The following is a 27,829-nucleotide window of genomic DNA, read 5'->3' as shown; positions in this document are numbered from 1 at the left end:
TTATGTTTGCATTTACTTGTATTATATTATATTTAATTTATTGTATTATATTTATATATTTATATTACATTATAATTGTAATTATAATTGTATTTTATTATTGTTTAACGTTTATGTTATTTATTTAAATAAACTTTTGTAGTATCATTCAGTAATTCAATACTGTAGTTATAGTATATATATATATATATATATATATATATATATATATATATATATATATATATATATATATATATATATATATATATATATATATATATATATATATATATATATATATATATATATATATATATATATATTGTTTTAGAATTGTTTTAACACTGTTTGTACAAAGGAATTCCTGCATTTGTTATTTATTTTATTTATTTATTTATTTAATTAGTTAAATTTTATTTCTGTGCCATTCCTTAATTGTTATTACAACTGCTGATACAAAATAATTATTGAATATATATATTATTTATGTTATTTTGTCATTTTATCTATTGTTTAGTATTCATTTACTTAAAATTTTACTAAATTACTACTTTTTATTTTAATTTCTCCCATGTTGTTATTCCACTCTTCTGCTACAAAACAATTCTTGTTTTTATTATTTTATTTCATGTTATTTTGGTTTGGTTTTCAACACTTTTTTATTATTTTATTTTACTTGTGTTTTTTTCTATACACAAAATTGTTGTATTTATTTATTTATTAATTTAATTAGATCTTGTATTGTCTTTACCAACCACTGCCGCATGTACAAATAACAATATATACATTTTATCCATTTTAATTTACTTTGTATGTCAGTCTATGCACACAGATAAAGTAGTAGAAATGATACAGGGCACACACAAAAGAGTGAAAGAGAGCAGAGATATATTAATAGATGTCTTGCATAAAATAAATGCTGAATATATTTGGCCTGTTGGTGCGTCAGAGATGTTTAGACCTTGATCAATGGCTTGAAAAGCTTGAGGCTGCAGTATAATAAAAGTCCTGCAGTCACAGTCTCTGGGGATAATGCAGTTTTGCAGCACGATTTTGACTCAGCTCTAAAAGACCAGGTGGGGAATATATGATGAAGATATGTGATACTGCTGCTTGATAAAGGGCATGGACACACTACAAATGTGCACCACCCTTTAAGGCCTTTTATATTTTGCTTACTTTGTTTTGTTTTGTTTTACTTATAAAATGTGGTAAAAACAGAACAGAAATAAAATAAAATAAAACAAGCAGTGATAAAATAATACAGAAAAAAATAAAATACATCATTTAAATAATTGAAATAAAAATTATGATTTACTAAAACTAAAAAACTTTTTGTTAAATAGAAATACAAGAAGAAAAAACCTAATAAAAAAAACACATAACAATTTCTTAAAATAAAAAACTAAATGTAGAAAAATTAATTCCAGTTAAAAGATATGAATATAGCAAATATAGCTATCAGGTAGTTATAGATGTATATTCTGTAATTTAACCTGTTATTTTATAATAAATATTATTTGTCAAACATTACATATGGATGGATGAATAAACAATTTCCTTCCAAAAATTATTGTTATTTAAAGATATTGGTAATAGGTCAGTCAAAGTAAAACATTGAAAATGATCCGGTTACAGTATATAGCATATGTGAATTCTTTACAGTAACTTCACAGAGTTTTAAACATCTCTGTAGCTTTGCTAATAATCAACACCAGTAAGTCAGCAGTTGTTTTTGTTTCTTTGGGGAAAAACAGCTAACGTCAAACGGTTAAACTGTTGGCTTCCCTGCCCCTTGTTTACAGCAGAGAGACGCCAACATGTTGCTAAGGTTATGCCAGTGGGTTTGAGAGAGAATTCAGTTTTCTGCGCACACACTGAATGCTAATGTGGGGGATTCAGTTTCATAATAAAGAAAGAGAAAGAACGAGCTAGAAACAGAGACCTAAGGTTAAAGGAATCGTTCACCAAAACAAAATTCAATCTTTTACTCGCACTCCAGTGGTTCCAAACTTTTATGTTCGAGTTTCTTTTATCAACTGAACACAAAATGTTGTATAAAAAAGTAATAGTATATTTAGAAGTAGTCATTTGACACCCATAGTGGGGAAAGAATACCGTGGACGTCAATGGCTACTGGTTTCCCACATTCTTTAAAATAATGTCTTTTTTGTTCAACAGAAGAAAGAAACTCAAACAGGTTTGGAACAAGTGTATGGTGAAAACATGATGATACAATTAAGTCCTAACTCGACTATTCATTTGCTCCCACTTTATAGACCATTTTGAGGAATGTAAACAATAACAATGGTTCCAATGTATTTCCTGTTTTAAGTTTTTAATTTGTATAGCTTTCGAGAATCCAAAAAGGGCCACATATTAATAAATAATGTTATGATAGCTGTTTTAACATTATTATTGAATTGCCTCTTGTTACAGTCATGAAATAGTTATAGATAACAAGCAGGAAATGTTCATGAGCCAATGACATCACCAGATTGAAATGGTCTATATTAGGTGGCCTTCACTAGTATGTACTTGAGTCTGAAAGTAAACATAATCTACTTACTGTGTTCATAACGTATTGCTGAGCACTTGAGGTAGAATACGGGTAGGGTTAAGGCTGATTTAAAAAAGCGTGTGCGGCGAATGTGATGTCATCGCGGTGTTCGCAGAGGTTCACTTTGGGTGCGCGCGACATGCTTTTGGCTGGTGGAGAGCACAAAATCTGAGACTCGACTGAATAGTTTGCGCGGTGCTGCATTTCATTTGAGTTGAATATGAATCACTTTATAGAGATTTTAGTACGTCTATACAGATATCTTTATGATCCATCCATGCGTGATCATAGGGATAACCAGATAGCCAATAATTCTTGGCTAGTAATTGCAAGTTTTTGTAAAAAAAAAGTTTAGAAAAACTTGAGGGCTTGAGGGATAAGTTTGTTAAAGCCAAAAAGAGAGGCTGTGGCAAAAGTGGAGACCCAGATGGTTTTAAAACACAATTACAGAATATGTTTTTACACCATTCATAGCTTTTTTGTTCAACAGAAGAAAGAAACTCAAACAGGTTTGGAAAAAGTGTATGGCAAACACATGATGACACAATTATGTCATAACTCAACTATTCATTTGCTCCCACTTTATATAAGATGGCCTTAACTACTATGTACTTGCGTCAAAAATGAACACAATCTACTTACTGTGTTCATAATGTATTGCAGAAAACTTGAGGTAGAATACGGGTAGGGTTAAGACTAGATTTACACTATAGTTCACTTGAGTGCGCGCGACGAATGTGACAATATCGCTGTGTTTGCGGAGATTCACTTTGGATGTGTGCAACATGCTTTCGGCTGGCAGAGCACGCAAAATCTTTTGAGACTCGAGCGAACAGTTTTTGCTGGGCCGTGTCTCGTTTGAGTTGAATATGAATCACTTTAAAGAGATTATGGTATGCTTATACAGATATCTTTATGATCCGTCCATGCATGATCATAGGGATAACAAGATGGCCAATAATTCTTGGCTAGAAATTGCAAGTTTTTGTTAAAAGGTTTAGAAAAACTTGAGACATAATTTCTTTAAAGCCAAAATGAGAGGCCATGGCAAAAGTGGAGACCCAGATGGTTTTAATACACAATTACAGAATATGTTTTTATACCATTCATAGCTTTTACACTGATGTATGCATTATAATTTTGAATTTAAAACAATTTAATTTCTACAAAACTAAAATAAATTAACAAATACTTTCTTTGATAACTGGAAAAGTATTTTTAAACTTATTAGTTTACCATAATAATAACAATTCCTTACATTTCTAGACACTCAAAGCGCTCTACACATTAGGGGGAATCTCCTCATCCACCCCTAGTGTATAGCATCCACCTGGATGACACGACGGTAGCCATACTGCACCAGACCGCACACCACACACCAGCTAATTGGTGGAGAGTAGACAGAGTGATGAAGCCAATTACGAGGCCTTGGTGGGCCGAGGCCAGTGGGCAAATTTAACCAGAATGCCGGGGTTAAACCCCTGCTCTTTTTCGAAGGACATCCTGGGATTTTTAACAACCACAGAGAGTCGGGACTTCGGTTTAACGCCTCATCCAAAAGACAACACTCACTGAGCAGTATAGAGTCCCCTTCACTATACTGGGGCGTTAGGACTCACACAGACCATAGGTTGAGTGCCCCCTGCTGGTCTCACTAACACCACTTCTGGCAGCAACCTAGCTTTACCATGTGGTCTCCCATCCAGGTACTGACCAGACGCAGCCCTGCTTACCATCAGTGGGTGACCATGTGAGAGTTGCAGAGAGCTAGCTGCCTGCTGTAAACTAATGCTCTGCTTTTCTAGCCTTTATTCGTTATAATGGTCAGGAATTATTGCTTTCAGCATATATGTAGAGGACACAAACTAGACAGTAATGTGTGAATTGTGGAGTGGGCTAAACCTAAAAAAAACTGTCAGTATTTGTACAAATTGTTCTGCTTTTAATTTTAATTCTTCTTGCCATAATAAAAAATATATTAATAGAGCAACCCATGTTCTGTTGTTAATAATATTTGAATAATTTAATAAAACTTTAATAGCTAAAACTGTCCGACATATGATCAAAAGCAAGTGATGCATCAAAGTTTGATTTAAAAAAGTCTTGAATGGTTATAAAATTCTTTATAATCATTAAAATAATTTATGAAAATAATTAGTTTAAATTTTTTAATAATATTAATGATATGACGTAGTTCCGGAAACTTCTACTTCTATGTTTCTCTGTGTGATGTTACGGTCGATTTATTTTGACTGCCCCCTGTCATTTTAAAAAATCTCAACAGCGAACGCATCAAGTATAAAAGCCTTGTCTGCTTCGCAAGGTGAGCGCACAGTCAGCAGAGGTCTCTGACGTGGCGCCAGACGAAAGTATAAATCAGCCTTTAGGGACAGGTTTGGTGCTGTGTGTAGGTTTAAGGGTGGGTTAAGGTGTAAGGGATGGTCAACAGTGTAAATAAAGATGTAATTACATGCAGATATTGAATCAATCGTAAGTACAATGTAAAAGCATGTATTTACACAGTAACTACATTGTAACAAACAATTAATTTCAGTGTAAGTACATATTAGTTAAGACCACCTAAAGTGGGAACATTCATTGAATCAAACTGAAAAAAGGACTTACAGCGAAGCGGGTTAAGATGTACGCTCCTGCGCCCACTCCAATTCCAATCACACTGTTCACCCTGCAAAAATGGACACAAACACATCCCGGGTCACTTCTGATGGCGGTTTTTCATCTTTGCGTTTCCTACAGTGAAATACTGTAATTGGCTTAAACTGTGACAAACTGCCACCATGAGCACTTCTGTCAGGCAGAGTCCTTGCGAACAGCCGTGTTCAGACACACGGAGCTCACTGATGGATGTGCTGGAGGGTAATTCAGAACTAATGGAGCGCTCTGACTTTGATACTCACTTCAGCTGAGTCAGGACTGAGGGCAACATCTCTGCCAGCTCGTCCATGGTAGGATACAGGTACCTGAAAATCAACAAAGACAGAAAATTACATTTGATGACAAAATATTGCATAAAACCAAGATGGTGCAGTGCACGTGATTAATTCAGTAAGGAAAGAGGTTGATCATATCCTGCTTTGATGAGAAATGTAATTTATAAATGCATTTGTCGACTGGAGAATTATCATAATAGCATTCTAATGTTGTTGAGAAATCCTAAGCTTACTGAGGTGCATTATCATTCACCTTTGAGGACGTATTGGCATAACAGTCTATTTTAATGTATATGGATTAGTTTTATAGTACTGTTTGTCTTCTGTTGCTAATGGACCTAGTGTCTGGACATAAAGTTGAATATTGGTTCAATTAAATGTGTTATTTGTTTTCTTGGGGTGCAGTTTTCAAAGTGTTGCTTTAGTGAGTCACATTTTCACATGAAAAGCTGCACATTTCAAAGCATTTTTTTCTTTCAAATCTTGTGCAGTCCTTTAAACACCAGAAAATACTACCGGTTACACTTTTTTGTCCAGTTATCAGATGATTTTTTGATGTTACTTAATGTTTAAGCCTAAGGTAAGAATTATTAGCTTTTAAGTGACAGAAGAAAATACATGAGCTGGTTGTTTTCTGCTACATCAAAAAAAAGTAGCAGAAAAGATTTCACAAATGATTGAAGCTTGTTACTTGAGTTTACGTTCTTTAAAAATCAAAGGAATATTTGAATGTATCATTCCATTCTTTTGAAGACTGTGGATTAAATGCTACATCTTAAATATTTGTTTCTATGCCTCAAACTGAAACTTTTGGTATGTGACTGCTTTTGATATTTTGAGAGCTGCATTAAAACTGATACACGGGTCAGGGATGAACAGGAATATCAAGCACCAAAACAATAAAAGTGTGATACAACTTTATTTTGTTTCCATTATTAGGGGCCGATCACACCGAACACAATTTTTGTGTTGAGAGGTGCATCTTTAAATGGTTAACTAACCATTTTGCGCGCTGCTTATGTGCCCTGCGTGCCTTGCATTTTAACTGCCTGTTGTGCCTCGAATTTTTTTTCATTGTACACTGTGCGCAGTTAAAAAAATAACTCTCAGCGGAAAAAATGTTACGTCACTTGCGTCTTTTTTCATTGTCCAACCAAATGAAAGCAGAGGCGGAGTTTCCATTGAAGTGACAGCAGTGTTTGTGTTGTCAATATGACTACAGAGACTTTAAAGATGGAGGAGAGACTAGCGATTGCATTTGTACCAATATCAACAACGTGCGCACACAATACACAGCTGATTTAGTGGTTGCCCAGCGACATAAAAAGCGGTGGTGCGCCTCGCATTTTTAGAACAGAAAAGCATGTTCGGTGTGATCGGCCCCTTAGAATGTCCCCTTTTTATATCAGAAGATACATACACAAATGTCAAAAAAATAAATAAATGTAAGCATAGTTTATACAAATATAATATTATTAGGTTTGTTCAGAACAATGATAATTTGATGACACAAGAATAAATGACATTTTAAAGGGGTGGTCCAATGCAATTTCAAGCATTCAGAGTTTTTAGGACTCTAATGCCAAGCATGGTTCATGACTCATGTTTCAAAATGTTTTATACAGCATTCAAATAGAAAACAGCTATTTTGAAAATATTAAATATTAAATAAAATATTTCAAAATATTTTTGCTGTACTTTGGATCAGTGGCGGAAAGAGCACTGAAAAATCATACTCAAGAAAAAATACCATTACTTGGCCAAAAATGTAGTACAAATAGAGTAAAATATCTGTTATAAATATTACTCAATATATGTGTAAAAAGTAGCCCTTTTAAAAGTAGGGCTGGAGTATCAAGCTGTGAAATGCTGGTTCGTTTATATGAAATTTGTGCACGTGTGTGTAAATGTAGCATTCTATAGTTCATTTTGTTATTGTTTAAGACTATTTGGTGATTTCATCCCGGCAGGCACAGAACATCAACATGACATCAGATTGATGTTGTTACCCCAACGTCGTAGGACGCTGCATTTTGTCAGGTAAAGAAAATCAGTTTGATGTCAGAACCCAAGGTCAGGCCGACATCAAAGTTCAAAGGCCGACGCTGGTTTAAGATGCTGGCTCGATGTTGGGTTTTTGTCACTTTCCAACACAAAATAAAATCAACACATCAACATCATTTCAAGTCATTATTGGACATCAAAATAACATTGTCCTTAGAAGCTGGCGACCTAAATCTAACCTAATATTAACGTCTTATGACATTGTGTGTCTGCTAGGATCAGTGACATGCAGTCTAAACTCTCTCGCTCATTGTGTGTAAAGATTTTGGACACTTACTTCTTGGACACTTTTAATGCTTTCAAATGGTTTGCTGCATTTATAAAGCACCCATGTCTTGAAATTGTTCAGTATAAGGCGATTTACTATCTATGTGCGATTTGATTGGACAGGAATCCCAGGACTGATTTTTCTACTAAGTAGTGACTGCAGGTTAAAGGAAAATAGTGGAGTAAAAGTACCGATACAGCACTAAAAACGTACTCTAGGGAAAGTAAAAGTACACATTTTTAAAACGACTTAATTAAGTACAATTCCTGAGGAAAAACTACACAAGTACAGTAATTTGAGTATCTGTAATTCGTTACTTTACTCCACTGCTTTGGATCAATTAACTGCAGGCTTGGTGAGCAAAAGTGATTTCTTAAACACATTACAAATCTTACTGTTCTGCAGCTGTGCATGTGGACGTGTGTTTGTATGATGTCTTAAATGTACAAAATTGATTTATATAGCAGTTATGTTTTTGACAATAAAAAAAATTGCATTCCTATTTTTGAACAAATAAAACAACAACCAATCAAACAAACTGTATGGGTATTCTTTTTTCTACACCCTTTATCCAGCCATTCTGTATTCTCAGATTGAAGATTTTGTCTGTGCGGCTGTGGCATTTACCCTGTAGGAAATGGTGGTCCTCCCTCCTGCTGTCCAGGAGCGTCAACATGAACCACAGCGAAGTGCTGAGTGATCTCCATCATGTCCTCAAAGTTGAACAGTGTGTTGAAGCAGGACTTGTCTGAAAACCACCCAAACATTAAAATCATTCTCAGATTTACAAACGACCACAATCCTGTCAGTCATATTAATATAATTAATATAATATAATCATTAATAATAATATAAAGTCTTTCCACATACGATTGAGGCCGATGTCATGGTAGGTCAGAATGACGGGACGGTTGCCTTTAGGGCTGCCTCTCATGGTCACATGGAGCACACCGTGTGGCGTCTCAATGTCATGCTCCTGGAACAGAGGACAACATGTCAAATACGGGCGATTAGATCTCTCCGCAAAATGCTTGTGGATTTACTATGCAACAAAGTTAGTAAAGTGTTGGTGCTGCTGCTTTCAGGAAGCATGTATTTGTATGGTAAGTGATATCTCCCATGAGGCGACTCGGGCAGATGGTTGTAAGATCAATAGAAAGATCCAGAGAGAAGGCCAAGCAGCTGCAGACAGTCACGATTCAGTCCTATCACACATCAGTGCTGCTGCATTATGGGTATGGGCCTTAGAAATGTTGATACCATTGCATTACACACTAGATTTTGATTATTAATACAAAAACAAGTGTGGGGATACAACTGACAATTAGTGAAATGATTCATATTGATTGTGTATATGAAATCTGCTCTCTTAATGTAACAAATAGAAATGTACAGCTCTTAGACACTAATATAAATGTGTTTAAATGTTGAAGGGATGAACCGTGAACTCTTTGCGCTGTAATTTCTCTCCAGCCATCATCATCTACATCTGTTTAGGATGAAATCCAAAATCTATAATGCATCCTTCCAAGAGCCCAATTAGTGCAATAATATTGGAGTTATTTATTCTGCCATTAGATACGCAAGACACACACACATTTTACACTACCATTTAAAAGTCTGGGTCAGTGAGATGTTTTAAACTGATGCTTCTATGCAACAAGAAAAAAAAATAGTCAATGAAAATATTTAGAAGTTTACAAAATATTTCTGGGTGGTTCATTCCGCTGTGATAAATAAGGGACTAAGAATAAGGAAAATTAATGAATGAATTAATATTTCTGTTTCAAACAATTGCTGAATTTTTATTTCATCGAGTTATCCTGATTTTTTTTACACTGACAATAAAAAATGTATAATTCATGAAAGATCATGTAACAGTAAAGAACTCTGAATTAAAAGTATTTAAAAAAAAAACACATTATAAATGGTCAAAATAATACAGTTTTACTCTAGTTTTGATCAAATCTTGGTGGGCATAATGATACTTTAAACATTTAAACAACTTACTGATCCTAAAATGGTAATATATGTGATAAGCTGACCTCTAAATAGAAACACTTCCTCTGATCAAAGATATCTAGCAATATGGACAGCAGATGGATGCTTCCGGAGCCATTATTGGGAGTGGCTGCAGAACTATTCCAATAGCGGCATCCTGACTCTATGACTTTGCAGAACTGTAACACACTGCAGCCCTCGTGACAGACAGTCTCCCTGCACCGTCTGATTCATATTGCAAAAAAGCTTGAAAGCAAAAAGGCTGAAATCACCAGTCACAATATAATTGGCTTCCTTTGCACAACTCACAGGAGGTTACTGGAAGTTTTTTTCTTTTTGATTTGAGACAAATAGAAAGCTTTGTTTGAGTATAAATAAATTGAGTATAAAGACAGTCCATCCATCTATTTCTCATTCATTTCAAATTCGTAATATGGAGGAGAACACTTTAGAAAGATTTCTTTGCAGAAGAAGAGCCAACTGAGAGATTAAACAGTCTCAGCCCAATATATCTGCTGACATTAACAACAATAATTGTTTTAATGATTTATTCACTCTACATATTAGTAGAAGTAGATTGGGTTGTAGGCAAGAAAGCAAACCTGGGAATGTATTCTAGTGCTTTGTGTTAAGGGAGGACCAACTAAATGGCTGGTTTTGTCCATTGATCCTACTTTGTCCTGGATGGAGCATCATGTTTAGTGATGTATATATGTACATGTACAGTATATACTCATCTCACTATATATAGTACATATATAGTGCATTATGTGTGTGCTTGAAAGAGAACATTTTGCGCATCACAGCTTCCTCTCCATCAATAATGAAATGAGTCACAGCAGAGGGACACACAGGAGTCTGAGACAGGAAAAATTAGCTTCTGTACCGAAGCTCTTTGTGTAATAAGGTTCACATAACTGTGACTGGCTGTTATTTGGTAATCTAGTCAAGCTGATTACAATACGTTAATAGAACTGGGGCCATCTCTTTTCAAAACAGAGTATGTCACTTCACTGATTCTGGTGTGAACAACTAGTTGTAAATTAGTCATTTTAAAAATTAAGATCTGCGTCCACTCAAAAAGAGACTCCGCCTCAAGATATTCCCCCCTTTTTTGGAAAAACTTCAAAGTAGACACAATACAGACAAAAAGATCTCTTAAAATTAACATCTCAATGCAAAATCTATTGTTAATTGATTCCATGAAAACAAACCAAAAATATTGATGACTCATCGTGCACTATGCAGATTTTATCCAATCCAAAGTCTCTGAAGACCGTTCCTTTAAAAAAGAGTCTGTTCCTCTATATATTTACATTAAAAAAACAAAACAAAACAAAAAAACTTCAATTTAGATCACAATACAGACAAAAAGATTCCTCAAAATTAACATCTCAATGCAAAATCTAATGTCAATTTATTTTATAACAACAAACCGAAAACATTGATGACTCATCCTGCACTATGCAGATTTTCTCCAATCAAAACTCTCTGAAGACTGTTCCATGCGTCCATTCAAAAAAGTCTCTGCCTCTAGATTTTTCCCTTTAAAAAAAAAACTTCAACGTAGATCACAATAGAGACAAAAAGATTCTTTAAAATGTATATCTCAATGCAAAATCTATTGAAAACAAACAAAAAATATTGATGACTCATCAAGCACTATGCAGATTTTCTCCAATCAAAACTCTCTGAAGAATGTTCAACTCCCTGATATCACAAACTAGCGAGTAGAAAAATCATGAATCATGGCTGTGATTTAAATAAAGCCACTTGGCTATTTTTTATGAAATATATCAAAACAGGATTCAATAGCAAATGCATCGATGTAGGAAAGAAAACTGAGTTTGTCAAATGATTTTAAGGGGTCTTGCAGGGTGAGGTCAAAAATAGGTGCAATTTAGTAGCGCTTGCAGTGAGGCATGCTGAATGTCTGGAACAAACGCCTGGCATGAGTCCGAATGTTTTCAGCTCTCAGTGATATGATTGATCAAGGCCAGGGAGTGGGAGAGTCTGAAATGTAACAATATAAAAAGTCTCTTCTAAGCATATTTTCAATGTTTCAGACACACATTTATACTCTGATGTGGGTCTAGAGAGTGTGGGGGAGGCTGGAAAGGGGTGAGAAATAGGAATGAAGAAAAGAAGACTAATTCGAAGGGTCAAACAGTCATTATAATCGCTCACCATCAATATCTGGCTCTGCGAGGTGATCTATAGCAACGTGCTTATTTAAAAAAAGAAACGCCCTTAAATACAACGTGATATCAAATGCCTGCATTATCTTTCTTTCTATGCCATTTAAAAGGGGAAATTGGTATGGAAAAGGGAGCACTGCAATGTTTGTAACCTGCTGCTCCCAATCAAGAAATGCTGATTAAACAGCCTGCAGGGGTGTGAAATATATATTGTGTATGGTAATATTAGCACTGACTGCACAAGAAACCTACAAAAATTCAGTTGACCATAGGATTTAACCTGGGGTTTGTTTGTTTGTTTGTTTGTATCTAATTATTAGATATAAAATTCTTAAGTTACAAACAAGTTTTCCTAAATATCTACATGTAACGTAATCACAAATGTGATATTGACTATACAAACTAGGGATGCACAATATATCGTTTCAGCACCCATTACAATGAGCGAGTCCACAATAATCACATCGCAGGGATCTGCAATATAGTTTGGATTATAGTTGACCAGACATTAAAAGTTAACAACATTGTGGAGTCATTTCATATTTTAACCTTAGAGTGAAAGTTTATTATTTGCATGTGTTTTAAGACCTTGCTGTAAGAATTTGAAGCAAATTCAAGCCATTTGGGCACAGATTATTTGTACATTATGTAATTCTCTACACAATTAAAACGATACAGTGTTATTATTATTATTATTATTATTATTATTATTATTATTATTATACAGTGGTTATTTAATTTCTGCTTTTGAATACTGTTTGGCTTGCCAGGAAATCATAAATCTTTGTTTATATGCATATTTTCTCTGTTATATTTAACTTTGGTTGTCATTTCTTGAATGATATTTTATGCAGATACAGTCCCCTCCCCTGCAGAGTCATCCCAATCTATCTAAAATTATCATTCCTTTAAAGCTATTCAAGTCATCTGCTGAAATTGCATTTATACCGCAATATACTGTATATCGCAATGAATGAAAATATGAAAATGTCAGTTTTTTCCACTATCGTGCAGCCCTTATGCAAACAGTTGTGTCATGTTACATTTTAGACACATCATTGTCTGGTTCCAAATGGATAGTTCTGTAGTGTGTTGTTTCTGAATGAATCTGTTTTAAAATGAATCGAGTGATGCAATAACTGAATGATTCTTAGGGAGTACTATCATTAGGTACGGTTGCCTTGAATCGTGCCGAAGCGTGATTGTCCCCCTTCCCCTCTCTCCCGACGGCCTGAACTTACACTGCATCTTGCTTTCCGAACCAGAGCACGCTTACGCCAGATGATGCGACTGTTCAGTTTAACAGGAAAAAAAGGACTCTCTCTCGGCACAGTAGAGATTGCTTTAGTTATATCGTTTGTATTATATTCAATTTTTTTTTATTTGGGATGCAGTGATACACAGTCAAATATTTTGCCGAACAGATCCACTACTTTTGACGCTCATAAATGATCATAAAAGTCATGGCGCTGCAGGTGTTAGGAGGTTTGCTGAAGGTGCAGGGAGGGCTTTGCGTCTTTAATAAACTATGACAGTTCTTATTCATTGAAAAATAAGAACGATTAATAAATCCATATGAAACAATCAGTGCTTAATTTGTAAATTGCAAGGTTCCAGAACTGGTCGGGGGGTGGGGGAAGGGGGATGTTGCGCATGAAAGTGAAGAGGGTTGGGGAGTCGTGGAAGAAAGTGAAGAGCCGGGGTGGGTGGTCTGTGTGAGAAGGGGGATCAGTAAACTGAGGTGCCGGATCAGATTTCAGAGGTGCCGGATCCAGCCTGTTCCGGCCCAAATTAAGCCCTGGAAACAATCCCTTAAAAGTGAAGTTGCATCTTCAGTTACAGGCTCGCGCTTTACACTCACACTTCAAGCGTACCGCACCAAAGCCCAACCGAACCGCGCTCTGGCAAACCTTGGCCAATCTCGCCAGGGGCAGCCAACTGAACCGTGCCTGGGCACACCTGGGCATGGTTTGAATAGCATAGTGTGTGTGCACCCTTACTTACTTAAGACTTACTTAATATATTGCATTTCTAAATGACTCAGCTTTTTTGAACGAATTGTTGAATGAATGATTAAAGACTCACTCACTCAGCCACAGACTTGCAGCACCTGCTGACAGTTTTATTGTGATATTTACTTGACCATGAGAGAGCAAGCTACTTAAAATAGCTAATTTATGAGGAATAAAACTCCCAGAACGTATTGAGATATTGTTTTTGTTAATATTGCACTTACATAGATGCAGTCTTTCTTGAGAAATGGACAAACCAATGAACATTGCTGGTTTATCTAGTTAGGAAGCTGAGTGGGTGCATTAAAAATATACATTTCTGCTATTAAATTAAATATTTACCCCCCCCCCCCCCCAATATTAAAATTATGTTTTGAGTTCCTAAATGGTGCATTCTTGACTGATTCCATCTAACACCCTTATATCCCAGTTACATGGTTTTACACTTGCATCCAGACATTCAAACCTGGAAAAAGCACAATCAAAGCAATTCTTCCTTGGGAAGCAGAGGCTAAGCCAAGGTGAATGAATGAATACAAGAAAACAGTCTAAGCCTTTGCCCCCCCCACACCCACACCCGCTTCTCTAGCTAATAGCATCAATCACAGACCACAAGCCTGGGAGCCATTACACAGCACAAACTTGACGGCGGATCACTATTACACACACACACACACAGATCCGGATACACACCATCCATACTAATGCATTCTTAGGAAAAAAACACACATACAGCATACACTCTCCACCACACCCTGCCAGTAGTGCTAGTGTTTTTAAGTACTCCAAATGTCCTTCATTTACTTGACCTATTAGAAAGTCATTGGGACGTTTGCCACATTTAAATCCGCAAACCCCCCCAAAATTTAACCATTAATCCATAAACAACGTCTCATTTTGAACCTTCTAAACTATGAAGATCTTCATAACTAACACTTTAGTCTCAAACTGGATGAATCTGAGGTAAAGTAAACAAGCTGAGAGACGCATGACTCGCATGACAAACACACATCGGAAAGAATCCCATATGACATCAGGCATGCACATTTCTGCTAAAAGGAAAAGTCAGGAATCAGTTGGAGGGTCTCTCTTTCACACACACACACGCACACACTCACCACTGCATCTCCAGTACACGCATTCTGCTCCACATCCAGAACGGTTGACATGTTTCCACACACGAGACAGTGACAGCTTCACAGAGGAGACAGGAAGAGATGGGAGGATCCAGGAGAGAAACACAGAGTGGCTGAAGGAGGGATGGAGCAGAACGGACAGGGAGAGCAGTAGCTAGGCAGAGATCCAGAAGGGAGGGGAGGCGGAGGAATGAAGAGAGGAGGTATGTTTCGAGAGAGAGAGAGAAATGCAGATAGAGCGGGGAGGAGAGAGAAGTGACTGCGGTTGGCGCTGGGGAGGCAGTGCTTGCTCATGCATACGCCAGCGGCTGCTCTGATTGGATGAGAGGGAGTCAGGTGGGCAGGAGAAAGGATGAGAGGGGCAGGGCTGATTCAAAGAGACGATGATGCTCTCCACTGCACTTTATTATTTGTTTTTGGGTGGGGTCAACCAGTTCAGTGGAGAGGTGCAAACTGATCTGACCTTGCACATCCACTGATTTACACTAAATGTATTAATTAGATGTTAGTCATGCTAGTGATGTTCAAATGCTTTAGGATCAGAACAGATTTGGCTTTGACAACATAAGATCACAACTGATTATCTTATAAAAATATAGGTTTTTATTATTTTGAATAATTTTGAATGGAATTACCTTTGAATATTTTCATTACATTTTTGATCTATTTTACTAGAAGAGGGCATGTCAACACACCAATCATTGCAGTAATAAAAATAACATGTTTTTGATGTCTAACATTCTAAATGTACAGTGCTCAACATAACTGAGGACACCCCATTTTGAAAATGAATATTTTTCTTCATTTCTCAGTAAATATAGGCAATGTATTTGGTGCATTTAAACAAAACAGATTTATTAAACAGACATATTTATTAAAATAATAGTTTAGTCACCAAACATATTTAGAAATTGAAAGATAATACAATTAAATTCAAGCAAAATGTTACAAAATAAAATTACAATCTACAAAATGTCAACAAAATTTTTCTTTTTTTTGCTTCACTTGATATTTCCTCTTTTTTAAATTTCAAATTCAATTCATCTTTATTTCTATAGCGCTTTTACAATGTAGATTGTGTCAAAGCAGCTTAACATAGAAGATTATAGTAAATTGAAGAGTTTTTCCAGAGTTTAAGTTCAGTTCAGTATGATTTAAATTTCACTGCTGAGAGTCCAAACACTTAAGAGCAAATCCATCGAAATCAAATCAAATCAAAGTTTATTTACACACCTAATTATAACCTTTGGTCGACCAAGGTGCTGTACAACAGCAGTAGCAGGTAAAAAACAGCAATACATTACAATAAAAACAACAATATAAAACAAAAGAAACCACAGTAAAAGTTTCCAAGAAAGAAGTAATTTAGTATAGCCTGAAACCGCGAATAGGGAATATTAAATGCACTCGGAAAAAGATTAACATTGATTTAAAAATAGATAGAGTGGATGCTATTCTGATTTTTAATGGTGACTTATTCCATAGTTTTGGACCCACAACTGCGAAGGCTCTATTACCCCTGCATTTCAGACGAGATCGAGGTATTTGCAATAAATGGCAGTCAGAATTTGATCTAAGCGATCGGGTTAGTGCATTAACAGTGATCAGATCAGAAAGATATGGTGGCGCTAGGTTATGCAAGGTTTTATAAACAAAGAGTTTTTGATACTGTGAAAAAATTTTATAGTCTATTTGGAAATGAACCGGCAACCAATGTAGTGATCGCAATATTAGTGTGAGTTGGTCATATTTGTGCCAACTTGTGAGCAAACGGGCTGCCGCATTTTTGACCATTTGAAGTCTAGAAATAGAACATGAAGGTAGACCAATATATTTGGTTGTATTAGTTTTTGGACGGTTATAGTAAGTTATTTTGTTAGATAAGCTCCAGATTTGGCTTCAGTACTGACTAATCTAATGTATATGCACAAATATAATATTGTATAGCTTCCTTTTAAAAATATGAATTTAAAAGATAGATTTGTGAGGGGTGTACTTATATATGCTGTGCACTGTATATATATATTATTATTTACAACAACAAGAACAACAAAAGGATACATTTAACAAAGCCTATAACATATCTTCATCATTCATTGTTTATTATTTTATTAATTTTATGTCTAAAGCTATGCAAATTAGGTATTCGAAAAAACTGACATGGCGATATTTGTATTAGGGATGGGCGATTCATCGAAAAGTTAACGAAATCGACATTCAGAACCTATAATCGATCTACTTTTTCCAGGTCGATTTTTTCAATTACTTTCCCTCCCGCATGTGGAGTCACGTGACCCCGCTCATGTAAAAGTAAAAATTGTAAAAATGTAGCTGCTGAACTGAAAAATGTTCAGCACTTTGCAGCCATATCTGATCTCTGGTCAAGTATGACGATGGACCCATTCTTGAGCCTTATTTTGTAAAAGATGCCTTGAGTGTGTTTCCTTCAATTTATTTTAAAATCAAATAATTGATCCTTCATTCAAAAATCTCTCACTTTTAACATGTGAACATATTTACAGTATTAGGGCAAAAATAAATAAATGAATAAAACAAATAAATAAAATAATCATTCATTAATCGTAATCAAGTTACAATGTTCAATTAATCGAACTGTTGATCTTAGGCCAAATCGGCCAGCTCTATTTTGTATTTCTGCAAATATAATTTCACAATATGACTTAAGTAAGTGTGAAGAATTCACAATTTTACATTGAATAGGATAATTTTGTAGAGGAGTGCACCTGCATAAAATACATATAAAAATGTATTTAAAAAACTTAAGCACAGATAAAAACAAAATAAACAGTGCTTTATGGTTGTTGGTGGAATATTTCAATACTGAGGTAAAGAAATTCAATCATCAAATCTAACAAATAGCACTGTATAGTCTTCATTTGACAAATAACTAAGCTCAATTAATATTTGTTAAAGCGGAAAACTTTCTAATTTCTTGTTCACAAATGGTTTAAATTTGCTTTAAATCTTACAGTCACAGGCCTTAAATTCCACATCTGAGTAAATAAAACATTCACACTAATAGATTATTGTTGAAATTCACAATGACTCAACAATCATGTGTACTGAACTGTGTTATTTTAGTTCATTATAATCCCAACTCAACATCGCACATCCTGCAGTGTGACTACTACGGATACGCACATTGCAATATCGATGCTGAAATTATATATTGTGCAGCCTTAATACAAATTAATAACATCTATGCATAAATAAATAGAAATATTATCTTTTGTTAAAACTTACATCTAAATAATGGTGCTTTAAGGTGCTGCATTCAGTAGGACTTTTAAACCGGTTTAAAAATGTATGTATTATGTGTTAAAGGGGTGGTCTTTTTAAGGCTTGGTTGTGTTTATAAGATGCAAAGCAATGTGTGCTTATGCTTCATTTGTAAAAAAAAAAATCATGTTTTTTTTCATATATCTTACTTTAATTATATACTGCTACTCAGCTAACATGAAAACGACTCATATTTCCTTCTTCCTCCGAAAGCCCGCCCTCAAGAGGCTCTGATTTGTCAGCTAACATAATGAGCCGTGATTCGCAGATCGGACGCATCTCTGTTATAAAATTACAACGCATCTGGCCACGGCCTTTTGCTACACAGTGTGTGTGCGTGTAACCTGAAGGGTTTATGACATCATTAACCTGGATGTATTATTTTGTATTCCCAAAAGTTTGTTCGCTGTAGGCTTTGCTATGCTAACTCTGTAAAAGCCAATGTCTCCCTTTGCATTGAACTTTGAGCATCTTACATTCAGAGTTGCTGTTTATGTTCACACATCTACATTACACATCAACTAAAGTTTAAAACATGATATCGTAGTGGACCACCCCTTAAATAATTTTAAAACACATTTAAACTTTTGTGTTTGGGTGAAAGAAGACTTCCAAAAAAAGAGTTTTGATAAAACTAAATATTAAAAATATAATAATGCTCAGTTGTTTTCCCACCGTGTATTGGAATGTGTTTTACCATGATTCACAGAAGACACCAAATGGTATTTGGCATGTATCAGTACTGTAGTTTATATTCATTTTTAACCAAAGAGGTGAAAAAAGTTAAAATATAATTTAGTATTATCAATCTTCTTTAATATAGTGTCAGTTATGTAATCTCTGTATGTATACAGTGCTCAGCATATATGAGTACACCCCCACAAATCTCTCATTTAAATTAATATTTTCTATAGGATGCTTTACAATATTATAAAACGTGCATAAAGTGTATATACACTTCACTATCAGTACACTCTCAGAAATAAAGGTACGTGATCTGTCACTGGGGTGGTACCTTTTCGAAAGGTACAAATATGTACCTTAAAGGTCCATATTAATACCTCAAGGGTACATATTAGTACCTAAAAAGTACAAAAGTGTTCCCCCTAAAATTTTTAGGTACTAATATATACGTTTAAGGTACCAATATGGACCCTTCAAGTACAAATGTGTACTTTTTGAAGAGGTACCACCTCAGTGACAGCTCGCGTACCTTTATTTCTGAGAGTGTACTGAAGCCAAATCTGGAGCTAATCTAACAACATAACTTACAATAATGGTTCAAAATTAGTAGCCCAAATTTAAATGTTAGGCAAAAATATTAAATATGAATTTTAAAAAATTACAAGAATCAAGAAAAGCAAAAACATATACAATTTTGTTGAAATGTTGTAGATTGTAATTTTTTTGCAATATTTTGCACAAATTTAAATGTATTATCTTTCCATTTCTTAAGATGTTACGTGACTACAATAATATTTTAATAAATATATCTGTTTAATAAATCTAAAAAATTATTTCACCCATATTTGACATTTAATTTTCACAAATGCAAACTGAAACATTATAATATACATTTTACTTGCATTCAATATCATTTCTATGTATATTAAATGTTTTGTATTTTTTGAAGAAACCAAAATGGGATGTTTCACCTTTGACTCAAATGAATGTCTGAATTGTATTTTCAATTATTTATTTAAATAAGCTTTCAAAAAACGGAAGTAAACCTATTTTCAGTGTCCATGGATACATTATGTAATAATATATTAATTTTTATTTCTTAATTGTTAACCACTGCAGTAAATGCTCATGGTTTCAAAGCACAGTTTGTGCTCAGTGAAGGAATTTTGTGGCCCTGCAGAGAGGTGCATTATGGTCTCATGTGAGCGATGTCTGATGTCTTTGTGAGTCTGGCTGTCTGATAGGTTATTGATCTGCCTTGCTTTCATTTATCAGTATAAGAAGCTGAAACATTGTTTTTCATTCAATGAGCTCTAGTGTTGTCCCCCACCACAAACACAATCTGAGGAGAAACAGCCAGGGAAATCCAACACAAGTGAAGTTGTAACATATAAGGCAATATAAACTCTGTAAACTACGAGAACAACGTTTTTTTTGACAGCGCTTTACTGTCACTGACATTGTAACGTTTTCTGCAGTACAAACAGATCTTAAATAAACTCATTCCTATTATAGAAACTGACTGACTCAAACTGGCCAACTGCTGTTTAAAATTTTGAATGTGCTATACGCATTTACTGTAAAATATACTTAACTAAATATACTTAATTTGTGTAAAATATGGCTATAATAGTAGTTTGCTTTACCCAGGATATTTTGTTAAATTAAAAGAAAATAACCATTTCACATAATTTACTAACAAAAACAGTGCTGAAATATGGCAGTTTTTTTACAGTGCAGTATTTGTGCTTTTAAAAATAGCATTAAACATTTAACATTTAGATATTTAATATCTTAAAATGATAGAAATCACTATACCATGAAATATAAATACAGCATACCAAAATAGACTCACATTTACTCATCCTCTTTTGTGGTTTGGAAACACTTGAGGGTATTTTGAAGACCAGTAGTTATATAGCACAGAAAAATACTGCAGAGCTCAATAGCTATTGGTTTTCAACATACTTCAAAATATCTTCTTTTCTGCTTAACAGAAGAAAAACCTCAAACTGATTTTGAACAAGAGGAGCATGAGTAAATGGTGACAGAATTTTTGAGTGAACTGTCCCTTTAAGTACTTGAGGGTTAAGAAGTAACTCAGTTTTATTACTTATTGATGGACTTCAGCTTCAGTGATAAATTAGATGTCTGTGATTCTCCATCTGAATGAGCAGTCGTGCGGAGTGAGTCTTATCCCAGTGACCTTCAGGACACTTAAGGGTAAAATGGACAAACACAGCCTCTTGAAGGCCTGTTAAAGGGACAGTTCATGCCAAAATTAAAATTTACTCACTCTCTCAAGAGGTTCCAAACATTTTTGAATTACTTTTTTTCTGTTAAACACAAAAGAAGCTATTTTGAAAAACGTGTGAGACCAGTAATCATTGACTTCCATAGTAAAAAAAAAAAACAAATACTGTGGAAATGAATGGCTATCGTTTTCAAACAATTCTCAAAATAACTTGTTTTATTTTTTTATATAGAAAAAACTAAATGAAAAGAAACCCAAACAAGTGAAGGGTGAGCAAATGATGGTGTAATTTTCAGTTTTGGGTGAGCTGTCCCTTTAAGACTGACAGCAAAAAAAAAATGATAATCAAATAAACATTTTGTTTAATAAAAGCAACTGAAAATGCATACAAAAAGAGAGGGAGTCAATATTATTCTCCACATTTGGGAAACAATTTTACATTAGTGATTGAAGGCTGAAGCTTAAAGCCAGTAAAAATTAGGACTACTGTGCTATTAATTAATCTCTTCTCTTGGGTAATGTTCTTTTGCTATTTGAGATTATTTCCAGAATTATCTAACAAAATTAAGGACACTGTATCAGAGTCAAGGATAAGACTTTGCTTACTCTGAGCTTCTGATGCCCTCTATAGGATGAAACCAGCTCTGAATAATAATGAAAATGTCCTGATGACTTGCAGTATTTGGTCGACACTTCGGCTAATGCTACCAGTTAAGAAATGAAGGAAATGTTGCTTCTTAAAAGGAGGTTTTAGAAAGCTGAATCTCTCCTTGAGACCCATTTGAACATTTTTTTAGTCTAAAATTACTTTAAAAATAATAAAGATTGAACTAATGAAAATAAAATAATATATAAATAAATATTATTTTATTTTGTTTATTATCTATTTCAATAACTATTATTAGTAGGTTACTATTGATATCAAGATTAATACTAATATTACCACTACTACTACTGCTAGTACTACTACTAATACTAATAATACTACTAATAATAACAAAAACACCATTCACAATTATTTATATAAATAATAATAAACCCATAAATAATAATATATGCGATTATTTACAATTATGATATGCAGGTCATATTTTCTAATGCTTTAAAAATGTTGTGATACAATTGTAAAATAAAACTAAGGTAAATAAAAATGTTTTTAAACAATAATAATAATAATCTACTAGTGTTAATAATAATACTAATAAAAACAACAGCACATACTACTTGAGTGTGTTTGTGTGTGTGTTAGTGTTTCTGCATATATACAGAATTACTTTTTTTAATGTCAGTATTACAACTGAAGTCAGAATTATTAGCCCTCCTGTTTATTTTTTCCCTAATTTCTGTTTAACGGAGAGAAGATTTTTTCGACACATTGACATGGTTTGTGTTACTAGTTAAACTGCTTATTTCTCTGGACCTGAACATTCTTTGAAACATTTGGAATAATGTAAATTTGTATGTTTGTAAGTATGTATATGTATGCATGTAAGTTCATACATTTGAAGTCAGAATTATTAGCCCCTTGTTTGTTTTTTCTTTCAATTTCTGTTTAACGGAGAGCAGATTTTTTCAACACATTTCTAAACATAATAGTTTTAATAACTCATTTCTAATAACTGATTTATTTTATCTTTGCCATGATGACAGTAAATAATATTTGACTAGATATTTTCAAGACACTTCTACACAGCTTAAAGTGACATTTAAAGGTTCAACTAGGTTTATTAGGTTAACTAGGCATGTTAGGGTAATTAGGCAAGTTACTGTATAACGATGGTTTGTTCTGTAGACTATCAAGAAAAAATTGACTAAAGGGGCTAAAAATTTTGACCTTAAAATGGTTCATAAAAAATTAAAGACTGCTTTTATTCTCTCTGAAATAAAACAAAAAAGACTTTCTCCAGAAGAAAAAATATTATCAGACATACTTTGAAAATTTTCTTGCTCTGTTAAATATCATTTAGGAAATATTTAAAAAAGAAAAAAAAGAAGAAAAAAAAAAAAGGGGGGGGGGGGTGAATAATTATAATAAATAATATATATCCACAAAAAAAAACACACCCAAGAACATATGAAGTATTTTTTCTAACAAAGTTGATTTCTTCTTAATTAGTCAAATGAACTGCAAATAGACAAACCATTTCAGATAGTAGAGGCATATATCTCATGCGGTTGTTTTTCACATTAAAAGTATAATAACTATGGAGAGAAATAGGCCGCATAACCCCCATTCACCAGCAGAGAGCAGTCACTCCCTACACCTGCAGATCTCTGTTCTGCAGCCCTCAGTGCTTGTGTGAGACTGGATTGGCTGGCCTGCTGTCAGCCCACCACCTGACTTAACACTTAATGTGTATAGAGCCTTGCTGACTAAGGAATACTAAAGTCACTATATAATGTAGACCAGGTCATGCCTGAGTCTGAGCATGCTCACTTCAGCAGCTGCAGGCGCTATATTTAGCTCATCTGAGACCCTTGCGCAGAACGAGGAGGATGGGATTCAAGACCAACCGTTTCCTCAATGCTACGAAGACATGAAATACGCTACTCATTAATGATGCACGTGCATCTATATTTTAAAAATGTAAAACCACCATCCTGCCATCTATTACACAGTGCAATGAATAATGTTCAATGTAAATAATCTTGATATGATTTAAAGGAAGATGCATTATGTCTGAAGCACATTCTCAAATTTGAACATCTTTTCATTAAGGTGAGACACTGCAGGCAAAACCTTTATGAAATGTTTTTTCTGTCTAATGTGAAAGAAAACATTCCCAAAACGTTTTAAGTGTTACGCAATTCATCAATTTGTGTCTGTAGATTTCAATTATAATACATAATGAGAATGAGTTGTGATATTATATACAATCTACTAGTACAACTTTATTCATACCTTTATTTTGAAGGTTTTTACTGAGAGATTTGTTAAAGAGCCCCTATTATGGTTTTAATGACCTTCTATGCAGTGTGTAACACAGCTCTAAGTGAAGTGAAACATCCAGCTAAGGCTCGAGTCTGAAAGTGCGCCATGTTTAAAACTATTGATTGATCTATAAAAGAGTCGACTCATAATGGTTCGAATGAATCGGCGCTGTAACGAATCTTAAGCTGTGTCGGCATGACATTGGTATAGAACTCAAGCCCCGCCCATTTGTTGCATGCGCAGAGCCGGGAAAACCCCCCGGTACCGCCTACAAACACTGTAGAAAGAAAAAGAGGGAGACAAACACTGTAGCAGACGCCATTTGAATCATGTCGCATAGACGCTGTGTTCTGAAGTGTGGGGGAAATTTACTGTTATTTTTCCCTACCCTAAGATGAGGCTGTGAAGATTCAGTGGTTCAAGAATATTTTTGCAAAAATACCTCAGCATTATAGCCCCAGCCTTATGCTGTGTTCCTATCATTTTTCTGATGAGTGCTTCAGCAATAAACATGCTGACAACAGGGCATTTATCAGCTGTTTGTTAAAGGAAGGATCAGAAAAGAATATTGATGTATGGAACTTTACAGTACACAGTTCATGGATCAGTTCCTTTCTCCATTTCACAAGTGTAAGTAAGTGTGCTTAAAATGGTTGCCTCCGTGTTTTCTCTTGCTTTCAAATTATGTCTTTAATTGTGTTTTGTTACCTGTAACTGCTTGTACTGTATCTGGGTAACTCTTTATATTCTCATATCACATCTGGAACCACGTTGAAAAGGTGACGCATGCTGCTTTGTTTACAGATTTAAATGCGTTTGTGAACTCGCGATCCACTGCCGTTTGTCTTTGCTATGGCCACCGTCAGATGTTTCTTCACACGTGCGACGGTCAAGTTTCAAAATAGTTCAGCTTTTGCCACTGTGTGGATTAATACTGAAGGTGTGTCACTGTTTTTACTTATACTAAAGAATAGAGCAATATGCTGTTGTTTAACTGCATTGCTTTAATGCACTCCTGCACTGGGCTCACACATACACACTGCACTCTAACCATTTCAGAATTGTTGATAAGCCATGGTGGGCAATTCTCTGTGTCTCGCACTGAACACAGTCGACCAATCACAAGAGACTGGGTCATCGGAGTAATCAACGCAGACTAGCATCGTGCTAAGGAGGAGGGGTTTGGGAACAAATGGATCGCTGAACAAATCATATGGGAGTTATTTGTATAATTAGGTAAAAATAAATGCATATTATAAGACAATGAAAGTGTTTTTTGATCTTGAATGCATATTGGACTGTTGTTTTTGAAGACCCCCAAAACCAAAGTGTGACATTTTTTAATGCATAATAGGGGCTCTTTAATACATAAATCACCTGGCTATATACATTTCATTCAAATAAAAGTGTGAAAATAAATTGTACATTTTTAACTATTTGTGATATTTTCTGAATTATGGAGTACTAAAAAGCTTCCCCCCCCAAAAAAAATCTATAATAATAATAATAATAATAATAATAATAAAAAAATATATATATATATGTATATATATATATATATATATATATATATATATATATATATATATATATATACACAATGAAACAATGAATTATGTTCTGATTTTTGTGTTTGATAGGTATGCAATTCCTAATATACAGTGGGTACGGAAAGTATTCGGACCCCCTTAAATTTTTCACTCTGTTATTTTGCTAAATCTTTTAAGTAAATTTTTTTCTTATTAATCTACACACAGCACCCCATACTGACAGAAAAACGAGTCAACGGGAAGTATGGGGATAACTATTTTTTTTTAATAGTATGATTTTTTTACTCTATTAACCAGCAGTGTCTTGCCTTAAAATGCCTTTATTTTAATTAACAACAACAACAACAAAAAGATGCCAGAGCTGATTTCCTGATAACAGTTGAAACAGATTATCAAAGCAGAGATTCTCATAAGGTTTATTTCAACATCAAAATGTGATGGAAATAACACCTTTGATATGAAAATGTGAAGGCTGCAGCCTAAAATATCCATAATTGTACATGCAAACCTCTAATCAGAATCTAAGATTAACTCACTTTTATCTCCTCTACAAATAAAATGAATGCAAAATAAGCAAAGGTCTTACCTGGCAGTCAAAGTCTTGAAAGTTCTGAGAGTTCTGTTGGAGAAAGAGATGATAAATACTTATTTCTCACTCAATGACTTGATTCAAAAAAATGTCATACAGTGACAAAAATTGATCATATCAATTACTCTGTAGACCCTTCTGCTCTTTGTATTGGCACCACTAGATGGAGTGAGAGGTCAGTGAATGTCTCCTGTTCAACTCATTTAATAAGTTGTTTGATCCCAAAATGATCTTTCTGTCATAAATAACTTACTCAATTAACATGTCATTTTAAACCTGCCTGCTGCTATTTTTATTGAAGCACAGAGATAATAATGGTCACTGTTTACTCAGCCTCATGTTGTTCCAAACTTCTTCTGAACAAAAATTAAGATGTTTGTATTGAGAGTCTACATGATAAACATGTTTATTTAAGGCTTTCATTCCCATATGAACATTGATCAGCCGACAAGACATTCAATAAAACGTTCAAATCTGACCACAGAAGCTCAAGAATGCTTGTCTGACATGTGAGAACCAATGAGGTTCATTCCTAAAATTCACATGATGTTTTATCTTCTGCAGCAAAAAATGAAGTTTGGTCTTGTGCACCAAGCAGGTATAGATGAGGCTGAGCTTCTGTTTATGATTGCCAGTCAATCTTTATATGTACATCTGTTCATTATAAAACATGTCCATATTTCTTTAAAAGACTTGGACTAAACCACTCAATTCATATACATTTTTAAGTGAAATTTTATAAACTAATTTCAAGAGGAGCACGTGATATGATTGATCGTGGCCGGCATCTCATCTGCAATCATCAATAAACCAATACAAACCTACAAAAAACAGCCCATTTCACCTTACCTTCCTTATCTTTGTTTTTGCAGAATCCCCCCGTCCACCCCATCTCCCCTTTTTCCTCCTTTACCAGGGGGAGCTCTCGAGAACTACCTGATCTCTGACTCCCTTACATGCTAATTGACCAGGCGGGAGCCCTAAACTTAATTATCTCTGAGCTCAGGATTCTCTTCCGGGACAGCATGCCAAACCTGCAACTAGTATCAAGCAATATCCAAGTGTGAACTCTTGAAATCCCTTAATGCACCAGAGTAGTATCAGAGTTTTATTAATATGAACAAAAGTCTTAAAGTGAAAGTTTACGCAAAAATTTTAATTCTGTCATCATTTACTCATCGTCCACTTGTTCAACATCTATATGAGTCTCTTTCTTCTGTTAAATGCAAATATATACTGAAGGATGTTGGGAAAAACATTGACTTCCAAAATATATTTTGTTCCTACTATGGCTGTCAATGGTTACTTTTTACATCATTCTTCAAAATATATCATTCACTGTTAAACA

General features: G+C 34.5%; 1 protein-coding gene across 4 annotated transcripts in view; it reads right to left on the bottom strand.

Moving 5' to 3' along the window:
* ndrg3a (ndrg family member 3a) overlaps positions 1-27,829 on the bottom strand; it is a 75,804-nt gene that overhangs the window by 10,937 nt on the left and 37,038 nt on the right. For 3 of the 4 annotated variants that reach the window (XM_056467815.1, XM_056467816.1, XM_056467817.1), the window contains exons 3-7: positions 26,479-26,511; positions 8,696-8,801; positions 8,453-8,573; positions 5,461-5,523; positions 5,168-5,228 (exon numbers count right to left, since the gene is read on the bottom strand). In XM_056467815.1, the coding sequence (XP_056323790.1) occupies positions 5,168-5,228; positions 5,461-5,523; positions 8,453-8,573; positions 8,696-8,801; positions 26,479-26,511 (384 nt within the window). Of the gene's footprint in view, positions 1-5,167; positions 5,229-5,460; positions 5,524-8,452; positions 8,574-8,695; positions 8,802-15,154; positions 15,423-26,478; positions 26,512-27,829 lie in introns of those variants that run through there. The other variant, XM_056467818.1, reaches the window with a different exon arrangement.

This window comes from Danio aesculapii, chromosome 11 (genome assembly GCF_903798145.1).
Source record: "Danio aesculapii chromosome 11, fDanAes4.1, whole genome shotgun sequence".
Classification (NCBI taxonomy): Eukaryota; Metazoa; Chordata; class Actinopteri; order Cypriniformes; family Danionidae; genus Danio; species Danio aesculapii.
The sequence above is the reverse complement of the archived record's forward strand: the minus strand, read 5'-3'. Positions and strand labels throughout refer to the sequence as shown.